The sequence below is a fragment of the Plecotus auritus genome, assembly GCF_963455305.1.
Source record: "Plecotus auritus genome assembly, chromosome: 6".
NCBI lineage: Eukaryota > Metazoa > Chordata > Mammalia > Chiroptera > Vespertilionidae > Plecotus > Plecotus auritus.
This window is the reverse complement of record NC_137773.1, coordinates 179,048,639-179,067,512: the sequence shown is the minus strand read 5'-3', so window position 1 is coordinate 179,067,512 and position 18,874 is coordinate 179,048,639. Positions and strand designations below refer to the sequence as shown.

Genomic DNA, 18,874 nt, shown 5'->3' with positions numbered 1-18,874 from the left:
AAACAACAAATAATTTTTATATGTCTCAAATAGTGCATGTCATACTTATACCAAAAAAATTGCTGCTTATCTGAAATTTAATTATAACTAGGTATCCTATATTTTATCTGGAAACCCTCCACCCAGCCACCAAGGAGCAACTGCTTAATGTGCATGGGGTTTTATTTGAGGGTGATTTAAATGTTTTGGCATTAGTTAGAGGTAGTAGTTGCACAACATTGTGAATGTACCAAATGCTACTGAATTTTTCACTCTATAATGGTTGATTTTTATGCTGTGTGAATTTCATTTCACCTAATAAGTAAGCAGATGATAAATAGAATATATATAATATATAATATGACATATAAAACAAATATAATTATTCACTGGTCATGTGATTCTTTTTTTCCCTACTCATTCTTTTCTTTCTTAATCTTTTTTTAAATTGATTTCAGACAGGAAGGAAGAGGGAGAGAGAAATAGAAACATGGATTGGCTGCCTTCTTCACACTCCCTACTGGGGATGGAGCCCACAACCCAGGTATATGCCCTGACAAGGAATTGAACCGGTAACATCCTGTTTCAAGGGAGGATGATCAACCAACTGAGCCACACCAGCCAAGCAGTAATAATAATCCAGAGGAATCTACTGATTCACTATGGGATTTAGTACATTTTATAGGCTACATTGGATCACCCCAAAATTTATATGTTCAAGTCTTAACCTCTAGTACCTCAGAAATAACTGTTGGAGATAGGATCTTTAAAGTGGTAATTAAGACAAAATGAGGTCATATGGGTGGACCCTAGTCCAATATGATTGGTATCCTTATAAGAAGAAGAGACCTGCACACAGGAAAGCTCAGGACACTGCAAGGAGGTGGCCATCTGCAAGCCAAGGAAAGGGGCCTCAGAAGAACCCAAACCTGCAGACAACTTCATCTTGGACTTGAAGCCTTCAGAACCGTGAGAAAAGAAGTTCTGTTGCCTAAGCCACTCAGTCTGTGGTATTTATTTTTTTAATATATTTTATTGATTTTTTACAGAGAGGAAGGGAGAAGGATAGAGTTAGAAACATCGATGAGAGAGAAACAACGATCAGCTGCCTCCTGCACACCCCCCACTGGGGATGTGCCCGCAACCAAGGTACTTGCCCTTGACCGGAATCAAACCCGGGACCTTTCAGTCCGCAGGCCGACGGTCTATCCACTGAGCCACACTGGTTAGGGCTGTGGTATTTGTTATGGCAGCCCTAGCAAACTGATAGAACAAGTAAATTTCAAAGGTCAATTAGATACAAGGTAAGAATATCTGCAACCACAAAAACGGAAGTAAAAGATACTATTTTCTTTAACATTAAAACAAATATTTAGGAATAATCTACCTAAACTGTATAAACCTCTTCATAGAAAACGATAAAAATTATTGAAACTAAACAACACCTGAAGAAATCTTCATGGACTTCAAGGCTCAATGTGATAAATGTTCATTCCAGCTCCCCTTTGAAGAGTCAATATAGTCTAAATCCCAACAGAATTTTGGGGAAATTTAGAAATTTATTTAAAAACTATATGGAAATGTAAAAGATCAATTATAGGCAAGCTAATCTTGAATATGAAAGAACAAGGGTCGAGCACTTGCTATGCCAAATATCAAGGACTATTACAAAGCTACAGTAATGGTTGGGTACATTCTTGCGCTCCATTATGCTCTGCTTAGGGCTCTTACCCATCCCAGCGACTGTCCTATTATTCTCCTTATAGGTCTCATGATTAACAGCCATTGGCTCCCAGTTAACCACCTCACCCAGTTTCCAGGGACCACCTACACCTGGCCCCCGCCTGCACCTGGTCTGACCAGTTGCTCTGCCTGACCCTAACAAGAGACATAAATATCCAGCTCCCTCTACTCTGCCCTGCTGATGCCATTTTGGTCTCAGCCCTTCTGCTAGCAGATGTAACAATCTATAATAATAAAAGCGTAATAGCCCTAGCTGGTTTGGCTCAGTGGATAGAGCATCGGCCAGTGGACTGAGGGGTCCTGGGTTCGATTCCCAGTCAGGGCACGTGCCTGGGTTGCGGACTCAATCCCCAGTAGGGAACGTGCAGGAGGCAGCCGATCGATGATTCTCTCTCGTCATTGATGTTTCTATCTCTCTCTCCCTCTCCCTCTCCCTTCCTCTCTGAAATCAATAAAAATATATTTAAAAAAAATAAAATAAAAAATAAAAGCATAATATGCTAATTAGACCGGACGACCTTCCGGACGAGGCCAGGGCTGTAAGGGAAGCCTGGGTCCCAGGTCCCAGAGGGAAGCCGGTACTGGCAGCCGGGGGAAGGAAGACCTACTCTGGCACGAATTTCGTGCATCAGGCCTCTAGTAAACATAATTCTTTACCCCTTTTGGCCTCGTGCATCCCTTCTTCGGCGACCCTCACAGTAATTAAGACAGAGGGGTATTGGAAGAAATAGACCAACCAAACAATAAGGCATAAGAACACAAGCTCACAAACACACAATCAATTGATTCCCGATGAAAAGGGTATCGTAGAGCAGTAATACAAGAATGATTTTCTTCAATAAATGGTGCTGAATAGAGCATGGAGTCAATAATATAACTATGTAAGGGGACAGATGGCTACTAGACTTACTGTGATAACTCTGTTAAGTATATAAATGTTGGATCACTATGTTGTACACCTAAAGCTAATATAATATTGTATATCAACTATAATTAAAAATAAAATAAGTGGCGATGAACCTTTGTATAGGTCCAATGCAGTGGAATACTCTACAGCAATAAATATGAGCAAACTTCCACAAACATCATAGATGACTCTCATCGACATAAATTGGAGCAAAAAGTATATAAAGTTTCAAAACCACAGAAAAAAACACCTATGGGATTAGAAATCAGAAAAGTAGCTGGCTTTGGGGAAGAGGGAGGGGGTGGTGGTTGTGAGGAGGCACGAAGTAGGTTTCTGGGATTCTAATAATAATCTTCATCTTGACCTGAGTAGTGGTTCCATGGTACTCACTTTGAAATAATGTATTAACTGTCTCCCTTATTATCTCATACGGATGTTTTTAAGTATTAGTTTTCACTTTATATCGCTGTGACATCTCACAAACGTAGTTGTCATTTATTAGCTCCCAGTTCCCGGAGCTCAGGAGTCCCGCCTGGCTGGGCTGTCTGCAGGGCCCGGCTCGCCTCTCAGTGCTGGGACGCTTGGCCTTCACCAGACTTCTCACCAGAGCACTTCCCTTCCTTTCTGCTTCAGGCCCTCCCCCCCCTCCACTGCATTCAATCCACTTCAAACCCGGAAAGAGCTGCGAAGAACGCCTGGATGTAAACACAGGCGAGATCCACTTAGGAGGCACTTTCAACGGGATTCTCCAGCTCTTGTGGGACCAAGGGGAACCCCCGCTTGCCTTCCCAAGTCTCACTCCGGGGAGTCTGTCTGCCCATCCACCCATCTGCCTGCTGGGGCCATTGGCCTCAGAATCCGGAAGCGGCTGCCCTCTCCCAATTAGCAGCTTTTTGATAACATGAAAATGGCACTTGGGTAGATTCCTGGGCTTGTCTTATCTGGGTGGCAGGGGGAGGGAGGGAGAACTCTGTCTCCTCACAGGGCTTAGCACAGAGGAGCTGGGGAGTAAATATTTGTTGAATTTGGTTGGAAGGAGAAAAATTTTGGTGGGAAAGAATTCTAAACCATAGCCATGTCTAAAACGCTAGATCAGACTTTTCCTGCCCTCACTGACGTCCACTGAGCTTGCCTTACTTCCTCGGTGAACTCCCGAACAAGCTGCCCTGAAGTGGCATTGCTTCGGCTTCTTGGAGTTGCTTCTCTTTCCTCTTTGTTGCATTTCCTGACTCAGGACAGGAAGGGCTTCCCAGAGCTAATGGCATGGCTGAGTCTCCAAAAACAACCCAGTTCAAGTTCCTCTAAAAGCTTCCTGCCAAGTCATAGACCAAAGAAAGGCAGTTGACCCTTGAACAAGACAGTGGTGAGGGGCACTGACCCCGAGAGCAGTTGGAAAGTCACATATAATCTGTGACTCCCTCCCCCAAAACTTAACTATTAATGGCTGACCACTGACCAGAAGCCTTTTCAGAGCAAAAACCGTCCATTAACACATTTTTGTATGTGCTATCTATTATATACTCTATTCTTACAATAAAATAAACTAGAGCAAAGAAAATGTTATAAGAAAACTATAAGGAAGAGAAAATACAGAATTTATGAGAAATCCACATATAAGTGGACCCGCACAGTTCCATCCAATCCATGCTGTCCAAGGGTCAGCGAGCAGTACAAGCATCCCATAAAATACAGGAAACAATGCAAATACAAAAACAATGAGATGCTGTTTTTCACATACAAATTAGCAAAAAATTAAGAGGCATTGTAGCCAGCTGGTTACGGACATGGGGGTGTGGGGAGAGCGAAGAAAGGGAGGAAAATTAACTTGGACAGGTTCGCCTTTTCACCAAGCGACTCCGGGGCTGGAGATTTACCAGCCGATGTCCTCTCACCAGGATGCATGTTCAGTGCGAAAGGCAGAAACACACCAACTGTCCATTCACTGATGAGATAATTTAGGATGTGTCTATAGAGGCGTTCATACAATATACTCTCCCCACTCACACATATGTAGTCCTCTCCCAAGCCCTTTTCTTCCTTCCACCCAGTGTATAGGACAACGTAGCCTTCAAGGGACTGGATTTTCAAGGGACTTGTCTTCCCCACTGAGATTGCAAATTTGGGAGAGCAGAAATCTGTTCTTCTAAACCCTGGCACCAAGACGTGTGGCAAATGCAGACTAGGTTTCCAGTTGCTGTTTAAATTCATTGGTGAGAACAGAAAGCCATTAACTTGTTAATGAATGGGCGAGGTTTCAGCACGAGCTGTTGGGTGCTGAGGGGGGTGGGGTCAGAGGCCTGCCATCCTGTGCTGGAGGGACTCCCCAGCCCGGGCTGTCTGCATGTTCCGGGAACCATGACAGGTAAGACACGATGCGTCGCACGAGTTGTATGATGAAAGTGGCCTTGGGCCTAAAAACCTCATCACTGCTGCGGAAGTGGCTGTCCTTTTGGTTAACTCTTCAGTTGGGGTTTAATTCTGCATGTTCTCCACCAAGCTAACATCTATCCCATCTCCAAATGTGTTTTCTTCCTTAATCTTAGGCACGGGAAGTCTGTCTTTTGACCATGATGTTTGTTGGTTTGACTGTTGTTGGTTGGGTGGGTGGTTTGAAGCCAAATGCTTACTTACTTGTGTGATTTTACATACAACTCTGCGTCTGCTGGCCCAGTTAGCAATGCACACCTCTGAGGGCGGAGCGAAAACTCCCAAGGCCAAGAGTATCTGTTGGGAGGAGGCGGGCTGCCTGGGACTAGGGAACCCCCATTCCACAGTGTCTCCTAACCCCAAGCCTGGTGCTCTGTGGTCTCGGACACACAGAACTCACTGGCTGGAGGCTGGTGGCCTCTGTCATCCCAGCAGTGACCGAACAGGGGTGTCCAGCAGCCATTCTAAAGTTACCAGCCAATTCCCCAACTCAGAGGCAGAAGCAAGATTTTGCAGTTACCTCAATTACAGGTGTCCTTTCTCCCTCGCTGCATGGCAGGGTCACTTCTCACAACGGGGTCCCCAGAGCCCAGCCCTTGACAGGGACAGAGTAAACGCATTAAATACCTGTTCAGTGAATGGCCTGTGGGTCCCCAGCCCCATAGCAAACACCTGGCCACTCACACACCAGAGCCCTTCTATCCGGAAACTGACCAGGCTCTGTCTACCTGTGACCACTGACTTCCCCGCCTCGCACCCTGAGGCCTGCAGGTCTTTGCAGCGAGTTCCCGCCTCAGGTGAGGGACCTGGTGGGGCAGAGAGGCTGGCAGCCTTGGGATGGGGGCTGAACTCCCCCAGCGCCAGACTGGGGGTCAGTCCCTCCCCTGAAATGGGGAGGCCTTTGCCAGGTCCTAGTTCAAGTTCTACAAGTCCCATCACAGCCCCTCCCTTTGGATTAGGAGGTGCTGCTGCTGCCTGCCGGGCCTCCACAGAAAAGACATGGAAACCCACAAATGGGATGTGGGGTCTCCTAGTAACGCCCAGGCTTCTCCCACCTGGACTGTGAGCGCGGTGAGCGCTCCTCCAAGCGCTTTCTTTGTTTCCTGGAGGCCTCCCTGCAGCTGGGGGGAGGGGGGGTGGCCTCCCAGGCACTGTCCTCCCCCACATCCGGCCCCCAGCCTCCGGCCCAGTCCCCGGCCCCCTGGGAAGGTCCGCGGCGCCGCGAGCTGGAAGGCGCCCCGGGGGTTTGATGGCCGGGCCGCCCGGGGAGAGCGCTGCCGGCTATTGGATGGGCTGCACCCCCGGTCCCCCCCCGCCCCCCCATAAAAACCATTTCCGTTTAACTCTCCTGAGAGGCAGGCGCAGCAGCGGACCCGGCGGCGCAGTCTCACGGGCCCACACGCCGGGGGGGGGGGGGGGGGCGGCGATTCCCCCGCGTGGAGGCCGTTTCAGCTTGGCCACTGGCTCCCCCCGCGACACCAGAATGGACCCCGAGTCCAGGGGTCCTTGCTACCCCCCCCCCCCCCCCGCACGGAGCGCGTGCCCCAGTGTTACTGAACACGCCCACCGTCCCGGGCAGCCCCTGAACGTGACTTCACCCCAATTTCCCAGTCAAAGCCGGGCGTCTGCTAACTGCCAGCCACGCAGCTGGGAAGCTTGTGGGGTCCTTTCCCCCCTGCCCAGGGCGCGCCTCCTTGGAGCCCCGCTTGAAATTCCGGTCCTGGAAGCATTTGCCGTCACGTGTGGTCAGGACCCTCCTGGGCCCTTCCTGACCCTGAACTTGTGGCTCCTTGGCAAGCTTCCTAGGCTCTCGGCCCCCAACCCCCCAACACCCCCTAACTCACTCCCCCCTGCGCCCCCGTAAGCCTCTACACACCTTTCCTAGGAAAACAAAGATGAAAGCACATTTCAAGAATTAAAACTTGGCAATGAAATACCAAACGCCCTGGTGCTTAGAATTTCCTGATTAAAGCAATTACTCTCCACCCCTCTTCCAACCTGAATCGCCAACTGGCTGGTGTCATTGATTTGCCTTTTTTCCCCCAAAAAAGTAAACCTGACATTTTTAACCCACAACGGACAGGCATTCGGCCTGGTTAACCCATTTCCCAAGATCCGCCTTTCCCCTGCCCTTTGTCAGGCGCCTTTTCTGCCTCTCACCCCCGCCGTGGGGAGCTTTAGCACCGTAACCCGTGGGGGTCCCCGCCTCCCCGCCCAGCCCAGGGGAGAAAGGAGAATCCCGGGAAGGCTGAGCCCCCACTTCCCACCTGGTTTCCCCAGACGTCCTGGCTCCCGGCTCCGGCTTCTAGGCCCTGGGAAACGCGTATTTCTCACCGGGATATTTTTATTTTTAAACGCCCATTTCTATGTCAGTAAACCGATGTGTTCCTTTGGCAAGGACTGGACTGAAGCCGTGCTAATATTCCCCCCGAGTTGTTCAGAGCTGTGGGCGGCGTGAAGATGGAGAGCTTCCCCTCCAGGTAGGAGCCCCCCCTTTCCTGGGAGCCTGTGGTGACCAGAGATCGCAGCTTAGGAAATGGTACCGAGCCCCTCGTCTGACTTCATCTGCTCAAACCCTAAAAGAGCTGCCGGTAACCCGCTGTGCTTCCCGAGTGGGGGTGGGGTCGGGCGCTGCCTGGGACTCGTGTGTGAGAAAAGGTCAAAGTTGCAACCAAGCCCTAACCGGTTTGGCTCAATGGATAGAGCGTCGGCCTGCGGACTGAAGGGTCCCAGGTTCGATTCCGGTCAAGGGCATGTACCTGGGTTGCGGGCACATCCCCAGTGGGGGGCGTGCAGGAGGCAGCTGATCAATGTCTCTCTCTCATCGATGTTTCTAACTTTCTATCCCTCTCTCTTCCTCTCTGTAAAAAATCAATAAAATATATTTTAAAAAAAAGAAAAAGAAAAAAAGTTGCAACCAAGTTAAAAATCTGCTCCTGAAAAGATGAAAGACAGACAGATTCAATATTTGCAAAACCACGGGTAGCAAAAAGAATAATGGGAAATGTTTTTACCCTGAAAACGTTTCAAATGACTAGTTTAAAGGAAATAGTCAGCAAAACGTGAGTTTGTCAATTGCACAGGAAAGGTCATATATAAAAATTATATGAGGGAGGAAAACGTGAAATAGGTGGTCAAAGATTTACGCCTACTTAACTAAAGGTGCTTGTGAGGAAGTAAGAGCACCTATTGCACAGAGATGGCTGTTGGGTGGCTCCCGATCGCATCAGGCTTCTTTCTGCTGATCCATGACTCCTATTTCCAAGGAAAGGGGCAGTGGGAGGAGATGCGAGTCTGGAGGCTCCCCTTCGCGGTCTGTGGTCTGTCCTTGGGAAAAGTCTTCCTTCACTTTGTTTTGCTGACAGTGTCTGACTCCCCTTCCTAGGCTGATTCTGATCATGGCCATTTCCAAAGCATTTGAACTGCAATCAGTTGCTGGTAAGAGACTTCGGGTGCTTTTGGTCACTAGCAATTTCACGCGGCCCGATGCACAGACTCCACGACTTGGTTTTGTCATTAAGGGTTGGGCCACCGTGAGCGTCCGTCGCAGGGAGACCTGGCCTTCAGAGAGGGCAGCCTTCGGTCCCAGGAGGAGCCTGCGATTCGTCATCGGCCTGTCCAGCTGGTGCCACCCCTGAGAATCCAGGACAGTAAGAGCTGCCTGCCTTAGATGTCCACGGTGGGGATGTCACCCCCGGGTCCTCCTCCTGTTTCCTGTCTTCTGAGCTCTTTCACCCGAGACAGTGGGACCCTGCTTCTGGAGCTGGGCGGATGCTTGGACAGGTTTTCATTGTGGAGGGAAGACAGGCATTGTGGGTGCACTTGGACAGGTTTTCATTGTGGAGGGAAGACAGGCATTGTGGGTACACTTTGCGTCCCTGGAGTTTCCTTCGCCTGATTCCACTTCACACTGGGGACTCCGGGAACCACCACTGGCCTTTGCACGAACAAGATTTCCCTGCTGCCCAGCAGCGGCGCTCCGTGGGTGAGCACTGACCAATGAACGTATGACCTCTGAGCATTTGATTCACGGTCGGGGCACATGCCTAGGTTGTGGGCTCCACCCCCAATGTGGGCAGCCAGTCGATGATTCTCTCTCATTATTGATGTTTCTATCTCCCTCTCCCTTCCTCTCTCAAATCGATAAAAACATATACATTTTAAAAAGAGTTATCTGCTCAAAGGCATGGGTAGCAAAGAGAACATTAAAAACCAGTCTGATTGCTGAGGTTTGTGATGCTTAGACACCTGCCCACCCTTCCGGGAGGCCACGTCCTTGGTGCTGCACTAATCTTTGCTCACAGCAACTCAGCTCTCCCATCCCTCCACCCTCTCAGCCACCTCTCATCTTTCAGGTAAGGAGCTCAACAAAACCTGCTGCCTGAACGGGGGGACCTGCATGCTGGGGTCCTTCTGTGCCTGCCCCCCCTCCTTCTATGGACGGAACTGTGAGCACAATAAGCGCAAAGAGTAAGCCATGGAATGGGGGGGGTGCGGGGGGGAGAAGTGAGGACTTTAACTATGTACGTGTCGCCTGATCCGCTCCTCTCAGGAACTGCGGGTCTGTGCCCCACGACACGTGGCTGCCCCGGAAGTGCTCCATGTGCAAATGCTGGCACAGCCATCTGCGCTGCTTCCCTCAGACGTTCCTGCCGGGGTGTGGTAAGTGGCGTGGCCCTTTCGGTTGTCAGTTGCTTGTGGGCACTGAGCTAGAGGGGTCTCTTATCTTATCTTACCTCGTGGCTCGCTGGGGACTGCCAGCCGGAGTTCTGCCCGTAAAAGCATCGAGGACTGCAGATGGGAGAGTGACCTCGGTGTCCCTGGCATTTCGCCCTCAGTGTCGCTGGCTGTGCTGTTCCAAGTCTCTGACATTTTCTCGTACGTGACCGTCTATTGAGGAAAATAAACTAGAAGAAGGTTTGGCCTCTTAAAACACAGAGACTTTCTGGTGTTCCTTGCCTTCAGGGAGAGAGACCCAGACAATCTCCAGGGGGTACAGCTCAGTTAGTAGCCACTCCAGCAGCAGGGTGGGGGCACCCAACTCCAACTATGCCCTTTAGTTATACCAGGGGCTTGGCCCCACTCTTGTCCCTTAGGAACTTACGGGTCCTAAGAGGTCCCTGCACAGGCCCCCTGGTGATTGGTCTGAGGACCCTTGCACCTTGTTGATTTGCATTGACTTCAGGAAAACAAGGACAAGAAGGTGGACATGAGGAGAGGGGTCTCCCCACCCGACCTGACGGGGTTCCTAGGTCCACCCAGGTCCAGGGGTCTCCCCGCCCGACCTGACGGGGTTCCTACGTCCACCCAGGTCCAGGGGCCTCTCGTAGTTCTGCCCCTGCAGGTGTTAGAAAGTGAAAACATTCAGTCCACAAAGTAGGTAAAAGCAGTTGCTTCATGGGAGGACAAGATGGGACCCCCCCACCACCACCCCCGATCCAGGCGGGGACTGCCTTTCCCTTTTGCATCCCTGCATGTTGGGCCCAGGACCAACATTGGCTAAGTGTGAGTTGAATGGTTGGGTAGGTGAGGACCGTATGTTCTTCCTGCAACGTGGGACCCAAAACATGCTGTGTCCTTGCCATCAGGGGCTAGCCACGTTCTGCCGACCCTGCCACTGAGGGAGGATGTCACCGGCTGGGGTGGGTGAGAGCACAGGTCCAGGGAAGGGCAAGTTCACAGTCGGCCTGTGGCAACTTCTGTGGAAAGATCTGTCAGGCGTCTGAATTCATGGGGTCAGTACTGTTGATCCCATGAGCACCCTGTACTCAAATACTGAGCCCAACTGGCTTTAGGCTCGTGTCCATCTGCCACGTGTGTGGGCAGGACCTGCTGCCGGAGGGATTTCCTTTCATGACCAAACGTCCCTCCTTTCAGATGGCCACGTGATGGATGAGCACCTCTCGGCCTCCAGCGCCCCGGAACTGACGCCACCCGCAGGCACGGCTCTAATGCTGGCTGGCACCTGCCTTGCTTTACGAAGTTCATGTTAGTCGACCTTTGTGGGCAACATTTGTCACGCGGACTTCGTCACCTGTCACGGCGGTCCCTCCAGCGTCCCGGGAGCTGATTGTTTGTTAGTTGCCTTGAAGTAGTGACTCGATTTCCATCATGGTCCCTGACATTCCTTACGGAACAGGAATACTTCCGGTATTGCAGGTGGTTCCAGGCCACGGCAGTGAAGCGAATATCGCAATAAAGCGAGTCACAAATGTTTGGGTTCGCAGTGCACGTAAAGTTATGTTTACACTATACTGTAGTTTATTGCATGTGCAGTGACATTCTGTCTAAAACAATGTACATACCTTAATTTAAAATGTTTTGTTTCTGAAAATGGTTTGCCATCATTTGAACCTTCCGTGAGTTGTCATCTTAGCAGATGAGAGGTATTACCTTCAATTTGTACAAACAAAAAAACAACAAAAACACAATATCTGTGAAGCACAATAAGTGAGATTTGCCTGAACCAACTACTTACTAGGTGTACCGGTTAATAATGCGGATTTTTTTCAATAGATGGAGTTACACATATGTTGATATATATGCGATTTGATATGTATGCTATTTTGTTGTATTGCTCCTTCAGATGACCACTTGTTCTGATCGATGGCACACACACTTTCTGAGCAGCACTTCAAAAAGTATGAAGAAGTGGAAAATTGGGTCTCTGAATGTTCTGCCTCAAAACAAGAAAAGTTATATTGGGACGGTATCCACAAATTACCTGAAAGATGGGGGAAATGTGTAGCTAACGACAGACATTACTTTGAATAAAGTACTTTTGATGTTTCTCTTGAAATTACCGTGTTTTCTTTGGATTACAAAATCTTCATTATTAACCAGTTAATAGTTAATCCGCATTATTAGCTGGTTAATAATTAATCCGTATTATTAACTGGTTAATAATCCACACTATTAACTGTAATAATGGGGAATTTGTAATCAGAGAAAACATAATTTCAAGAGAACCATCAAAAGTGCTTTATTCAAAGTAATGTCTGTCGTTAGCTACACATTTCACTCATCTTTCAGGTAATTTGTGGATACCACCCCAATAAAACTTTTCTTGTTTGGAGGCAGACCATTCAGAGACCTAATTTTCCACTTCTTCGTATGTTTTGAAGTGCTGCTCAGCAAGTGCGTGTGCCATCGATCGGAACAAGTGATCATCTGAAGGAGCAAGGTCTGGTGAATACGGCGGGTGGGGTCATACTTCCCAGGCAAGATCTTTTAACGTGTCTTTAACTGGTTTTGAAGTGTGTGATGGTGCGTCATCATGAAGCAAAATTACTTTGCGGTGTCTTATGGCACATTCTGGTCACTTTACAATCAAAGCATGATTCAAATTGATTATTTGTTGTTGGTAGCGATCAATATTAATGATTTCACCTGATTTTAGAAGCTCATAATACACCACACCTTCCTGATCGCACCAAACGCAGAGCATTGTCTTCTTTCTGAAGCGATTTGGCCTTGCAGTCGATGTTGATGGTTAACCTGGATCAACCCATGATTTTGTGCATTTGGGATTCTCAAAATAAATCCACTTTTCATCGCCAGTCACAATTTGATGCAAAAAAGACTTTTCTTTCCTGCCGTTGAAGCAACATTTTACTGATGACTTTTCGGTTTTCCATTTGTCTTTTGTTCAATTGATGTGGCACCCATTTTCCTTCCTTTAAAATCTTTCCCATTGCTTGTAAACAATCTGAAATTGTTTGCTGAGCAACGTTTAATCTTTCTGCAAGTTGTTTTTGACTTTGACACACATCTTCATCCAATAATGCTTTTAACTGTTGGTCTTCAAACTTTTTCGGTTGACCTGGACGTTCTTTGTCTTTCACATCAAAATCATCACTTTTAAAGCGTTTAAACCAGAGTTCACAAGTATCTTGAGATGGAGCATGTTCACCATGAGCTTCCCGAAGTATACAATAACGTTCAGCAGCACTTTTCTTCAAAATACTAGTACTTCTCCCTCTTCAGATTATTAAAAGCTAATCTAACGTGGAACTGAAGATAAAACTTTGAGTAGGTAGGGTTGGTCACAATCCGTTAAGCCGGTGTCTAGAAACGAAATGGAAGCATCTGTAAGGGGAGCAATGAGGGGACAGGCAGATGCTGAAGGAATGAAGGGTCCGTGTGGCCAGAGAGACCAGTTAGAGAGGAAGCAAATGGGAGAGGGCAGAAACAATACGATGATTACTTGATGGATGACTTATTCGATGGACATAGAGAAGCAAGTTAAAAAGCTAAATCAAAGGGCAAGTTTCTATAGAAAGCTGTCAAAGACAAGGACACCCCTTTTTTCTCAAGGCATGGTAAAGGGAATAAAGTCTCCTTGGGAAAAAAATTATATCCAAATTTTCCTAACAAAGAGTGCTTAATCGATTATGCTTGTGAGAAAATGTTCCCAATATATTGAGCTGTAAACCAGGTGATAAAACTGTACCGTAAAACGGGTGTGTATGAGCGTATGCCCAGGGAAGACGGGAAGGATACTGGCCCGAATGAGCGCTGTGGTGACTTCCGGGGGTGCCGTGACCCGTGCTTTGTGACGGCGTGTTTTCTTTCCTCTGCACATTCCTGTTTTCTGTGCAGAGAGTGGGTGCGATACATCTGTTTTCACCCATAAAACAGGAACCGGCAGAGCCGGGAGTGCGAGCCGGAGCTCAGTGTTGGTCCTGGCTCTTGTGTGTTCTGCTTTGAGTACTGATTGACCTACAGCCCGTATTTTCCCAAATGAATGCCCTGCAGATGCAAAATTCCCAAGATGTGGGATTTTTGAACAATGAACAGAGGTGAAGCAGTGAGGGACACCCCAAAGAGCTCAGAGCTGGGAGGGGGTGGCCCGGTATGGAGGGCTGGGCTGGCCACTCACTGGCATGGGGCCAGTTTCCCAGTGTGTGAACCTGGATTCCACCCTCCACTGCAGTGTTATTAGAACTGAGGGAAAGAAAATAGAACACGCACAGAGGAGGTTTTCAACAAATGTCACATTTCTTCCCTTCCTACGAGCCGATTGACCACAGAGGTTTTCCAACATTCTTTTCCCCAGAAATGGAAAATTAGCAATACACTTTGGATTATTGAGAGAAGGCATCTCGTCTGCATGCAAAGACCCCATCGCCACTGGGTGAGGCGGGGACAGTGTTTCCACATCATCTGTATTTAATTTTCTCTTCCCATCAACTCTGTTATTATTGTAAAATACACATAATGTAAAACTCACCATTTCAACCATTTTTAAAAAGTATATATTTCTTTATTAATTTCAGAGAGGAAGGGAGAGGGAGAGAAAGATAGAAACATCAACGATGAATCACCAATCGGTTGCCTCCTGCACGCCCCCTACTGGGGATCGAGCCCACAACCCAGGCCTGTGCCCTTGAGCGGAATCGAACCGGGGACCCTTCAGTCCGTAGGCCGATGCTCTATCCACTGAGCCAAACCAGCTAGGGCTCAACCTTTTTTCAAGTATAAATTTCAATGGTGTCCTAGCTGGTTTGGCTCAACGGATAGAGCATTGGCCTGCGGACTGAAGGGTACCAGGTTCAATTCCAGTCAAGGGCACATGCCCGGGTTGCAGGAGGCAGCCAATCAATGATTCTCATAATTGATGTCTCTATCTCCCTCCCCCTCTGAAATCAAAAAAAAAATTTTTTTAAATAAAATAATAAAGCCCATTGGCATTAAGTGCACTGACATTATTGGGTAACCACCGCCCCCCCATCTCTAGAATTTTTTCATCTTCCCAAACTACCCATTAAACTGTCTCTCCCCGCCTCCCCGCCTCCCCGCCTCCAGCCCCTAGCAACCCCCACTCTATTTCCTGTGTCCATGAACCTGACTATCCAGGTACGTCATGTAGGTGGAGTCACAGAGCACATGTCCTTTGTGACCGGCACTCCTCCTCCCACTGTCCCCCACCCTCACCCTAGGGCTGAACCCCCCCATAGGTCTCAGATCCTGTAACACCCCATCACTGATCTGTTTCCATATCTGCCTCCCTCACTGGAATGTGAGGACCCTCAGCACCCGAGTGCCAGTCACTGGAGACCCTGGAGCTGCTCTCTGGGTGTGGGGGTGGGTGGGTGGGGGTGGGGAGTGAGGGGGTGGGGGATGGGAAGGGGGGAGGTGAATGCGGGAAGGAAGAGTGGTGGGGAGGGGGCGGGGGGAGAGGTGAGGACTGCAGACTAGGAGGTTCCTTATCTTCCTCATTAGCAGCTCTGTGTTGTAAGACAATTAGCACTGGGGACCCTGCCCACATCCCCACCAGGGAAGATGATGAAAGGAAGAACAGTGCCATTTACCCAAGGGGCCCCACCGAGTCTGGCGCCTCCCTGCAGACCTGGCCAGCGCCATCTGCTGATGTAAATAACACGGGAAATGAAAGCAAAAGGTGCCTCTGCTTTCTTCTCCTAAGCCAGTGGTCGGCAAACTGGGGCTCGAGAGCCACCTGTGGCTCTTTGGCCCCTTGAGTGTGGCTCTTCCACAAAATACCACGTGTGGGCACGCACGTTCAGTGCGATTGAAACTTCGTGGCCCAGGCACAGAAGTCGGTTTTCGGCTCTCAAAAGAAATTTCAGTCGTTGTCCTGTTGATATTTGGCTCTGTTGACTAATGAGTTTGCCGAGCACTGTCCTAAGCAACACAGCCCTTCTAAGCTGCACACTATTCCTTACGTTGAATGTCTGTGTAAATTAATCTTCCCAGATTAGCCCAGTTCCACAGGGATCCTCACCAGGACCATCTCCCCTGGCGGCTGTCAGCACATCTGTTCAGCACACACTGACAGGCCGGGGCCACGCCCAGGTGAGCACTGATGAAGGCCCCCCCACCACCCTGAGCTGGGCCTGGGGAGGGGAGCAGGCCTGGCTTCTGCTGTGTCTGAGCAGAGTGACGGCGGTGGGGAGGGGGGACAGGGTGGGGCGGGGGGGGGTGCCCGAGCGGCTGCTTTCGCCCACAGGGGCCCTCAGGAGCCTGGCCCACGGGACTTGCGAGAGGAGAGAGGGCGGGAGTGACTGGCGTTGCAGCAGATCCTTGGTAAATTGCCTGTCACATCTTAACTTCCCTGCACAGAAAAGTGGTCTTTACGAGGCAGGTGCCACGAATAACATTTGTGCCGTCACAGGTACAGAGCCAGGCATGCTGCCAAGGAGACATTCGGTCCCCAGGGCCAGACGGCGGAGACTGGACTAGAACTTACAGTCTGCACTGCCTTGTATGGAAACTTCCTTTAAAATTTTTTTTAAAATTCATTTCAGAGAGGAAGGAAGAGGGAGGGGGAGAGAGAAACATCAATGAGAGAGAATCACTGATTGGCTGCCTCCTGCACGCCCCCTGCTGGGGGATTGAGCCTAAAACCCAGGCAAGTGCCCTGACGGAGAATCGAACCGTGACCTCCAGGTTCACAGGTCGACACTCAACCCCTGAGCCACGCCAGCCAGGCTGTATGGGAATCTTTTTTTTTTTTTTAAATATATTTTATTGATATTTCACAGAGAGGAAGGGAGAGGGATAGAGAGCTAGAAACATCGATGAGAGAGAAACATCGATCAGCTGCCTCCTGCACACCTCCCACTGGGGATGTGCCCGCAACCAAGGTACATGCCCTTGACCGGAATCGAACCCGGGACCTTTCAGTCCGCAGGCCGACGCTCTATCCACTGAGCCAAACCGGTTTTGGCGGGAATCTTTTTTTTTTTTTTAATATATTTTTTTGATTTTTTACAGAGAGGAAGAGAGAGGGATAGAGAGCTAGAAACATCGATGAGAGAGAAACATCGACCAGCTGCCTCCTGCACACCTCCCACTGGGGATGTGCCCGCAACCAAGGTACATGCCCTTGACCGGAATCGAACCCGGGACCCTTCAGTCCGCAGGCCGACGCTCTATCCACTGAACCACACCAGTCAGGGCTGTATGGGAATCTTAACAAGACAAACCACTGAGTAATTGTGGGGCTCAGTGCGGAGAAAACCCAGGGGCTCGCTAGACCTCACTGTCCCTGTCCCTGTGACGGGGATGATATCAACACCCATGTCTGAAGGATCCTTGTGAGGGTGGCATGAGAGTGTCAGGGTCCGGCTGGACGGAGTCCGGCACCTGGTCCCAGCCACATCACAGCTGCCCAATGCCGTTGGCCAGGTTTCCCTGGGCTGGGCTGGGCTGGGCGTGTGGATATGAGTTTCCGCAGTTATTCTGGCTCCCGGCCACCTGGGGGTCACATGAGGAACACGTGCCCCACCTGTACACACGTTGTCGCTCACGGGTTCCGGTGGAGAGTGGAGGAGGAGCCCCATCACGCTGTCACTCAGCCTGATCCCTGCTCCGTGAGGCCCAGCCAGAGCCCTACCCTTGAAATGTAAGGCCGTGCTTGGCCCGGGTCACTGGACTCAGCAGCCTCAATCTTAGTTTCTGGAAAGACCCCAAAAGAGAATGGCCCAAAATACCCTTCTCCGTGGCTCTGCCGGCGACTCTGCCCGTCCTCATTTTTCTTTAGAGATGACAGGGCAGACTCCGGTGCAAACGCTGGTGTGATCCAGGGCGGCCCACCAAGCGGGAACGGCTTGCAGACAAGGTCAGGAGGCACACACAAGCCCAGGCCCCAATTTCGCAATCTTATCTGTTGCCAGGCGTGATTTTAAACAAGGTCCTTGAAGACAAATCGCCAGGGGAACAGACTTCTAATTCCCACAGATTCGTGCCTCACACGGGGTCCAGGCTCCTGCCACATGGGGGCCCCAGCAGCCTCGGGAGGCCTCTGGCCACGTTTGCCGAGGATGGCTTCTCGGGAGGCCCGGCTCCCAGCTCTGAGTTGGGGTCTGCAGTGGACAGAGATCTGAGCGGCTGGGGAACCAGGCCTGTGGGGCAGCCATTCTGTCTGTCAAGTCCTATCCCGCCTCTGCCTGGGCTGCCGAGCACTCAGGGGCCTGAATACTAGACCTTCACGGATCACTCCTCAACAGCAGCAGCCTTATCGACAGGGGACTTCCCACACTCTTATGTCTTCTGTCCTATTTGTCACACTCCTTATCCCTTTTCCTTATCCTCCTTGATAACTCATTAAATTAGATAATGTAAATTGAAAGCACTCTGCAAACTAGAATGTGTCCAACAGGCAGTGCCCTCGGCGGCCCCGGATCCATCTCTTGCTTCAACAGTGTTTGGACGGAACAGACCCAGGGGCGCCCCTTCTCCCAGCCTCCAGTCACTCTCCTCCATCTTATGCAATCACCCCCTTCAGAACCACCTCCGAGACCAGCCAACACATGGGGACTTTTTCTACCTTAACTCCTTATTGCTGAACAGCCATGAGCTCCCAAACTCGTCAGAATTATTCCACCAGGTGGAGGCTGCCGTCAACCACCTGGCCAGCCTGCATCTGTGGGCCCCCACACCCACCTCTCTCTGGGCTTCTATTTCGATGGTGTGGCTCTCGAGGGCAAGGGCCACTTCTTCCGCGAGTTGGCAGAGAAGAAGCGATAGCGCGCTGAGCGTCTCTTAAAGTTGCAAAACAAGCGCAGTGGCCGCGTTCTCTTCCAGGACGTGCTGGAGCCTCCCCGAGATGAGGGGGCAAAACTCAGGACGCCATGGAAGCCGTCCTGGCCTTGGAGAGGAACCTGAATGAGGCCCTTTTGCAGCTGGAGGCCCTGGTCCTACCTGTGCAGACCCTCAGCTCCGTGACTTCCTGGAGAGCCACTTCCTGGATGAGCAGGTGAAACTCATCAAGAAGATGGGCAATCACCTGACTCACATCCGCAGGCTGAGCTGGATGAGTGTCTCTTCGAAAGGCTCACCCTCAAGCACGACTAG

General features: G+C 50.0%; 1 protein-coding gene and 1 pseudogene across 2 annotated transcripts; both read left to right on the top strand.

Annotated features, from left to right (window-relative positions):
* Positions 1-4,627: 4,627 nt before the first annotated feature.
* CRIPTO (cripto, EGF-CFC family member) lies at positions 4,628-11,392 on the top strand. Its single transcript, XM_080671681.1, has 7 exons — positions 4,628-4,991; positions 7,455-7,536; positions 8,442-8,494; positions 8,578-8,706; positions 9,412-9,526; positions 9,609-9,718; positions 10,934-11,392. The coding sequence occupies exons 2-7, from the start codon at positions 7,517-7,519 to the stop codon at positions 11,047-11,049; spliced, it is 543 nt and encodes a 180-aa protein (XP_080527807.1). The 5' UTR covers positions 4,628-4,991; positions 7,455-7,516; the 3' UTR covers positions 11,050-11,392.
* Positions 11,393-18,372: 6,980 nt separating this feature from the next.
* On the top strand, positions 18,373-18,874 carry LOC308250548 (ferritin light chain-like; annotated as a pseudogene). Its single transcript has one exon. The product of its transcript is annotated as a ferritin light chain-like (transcript).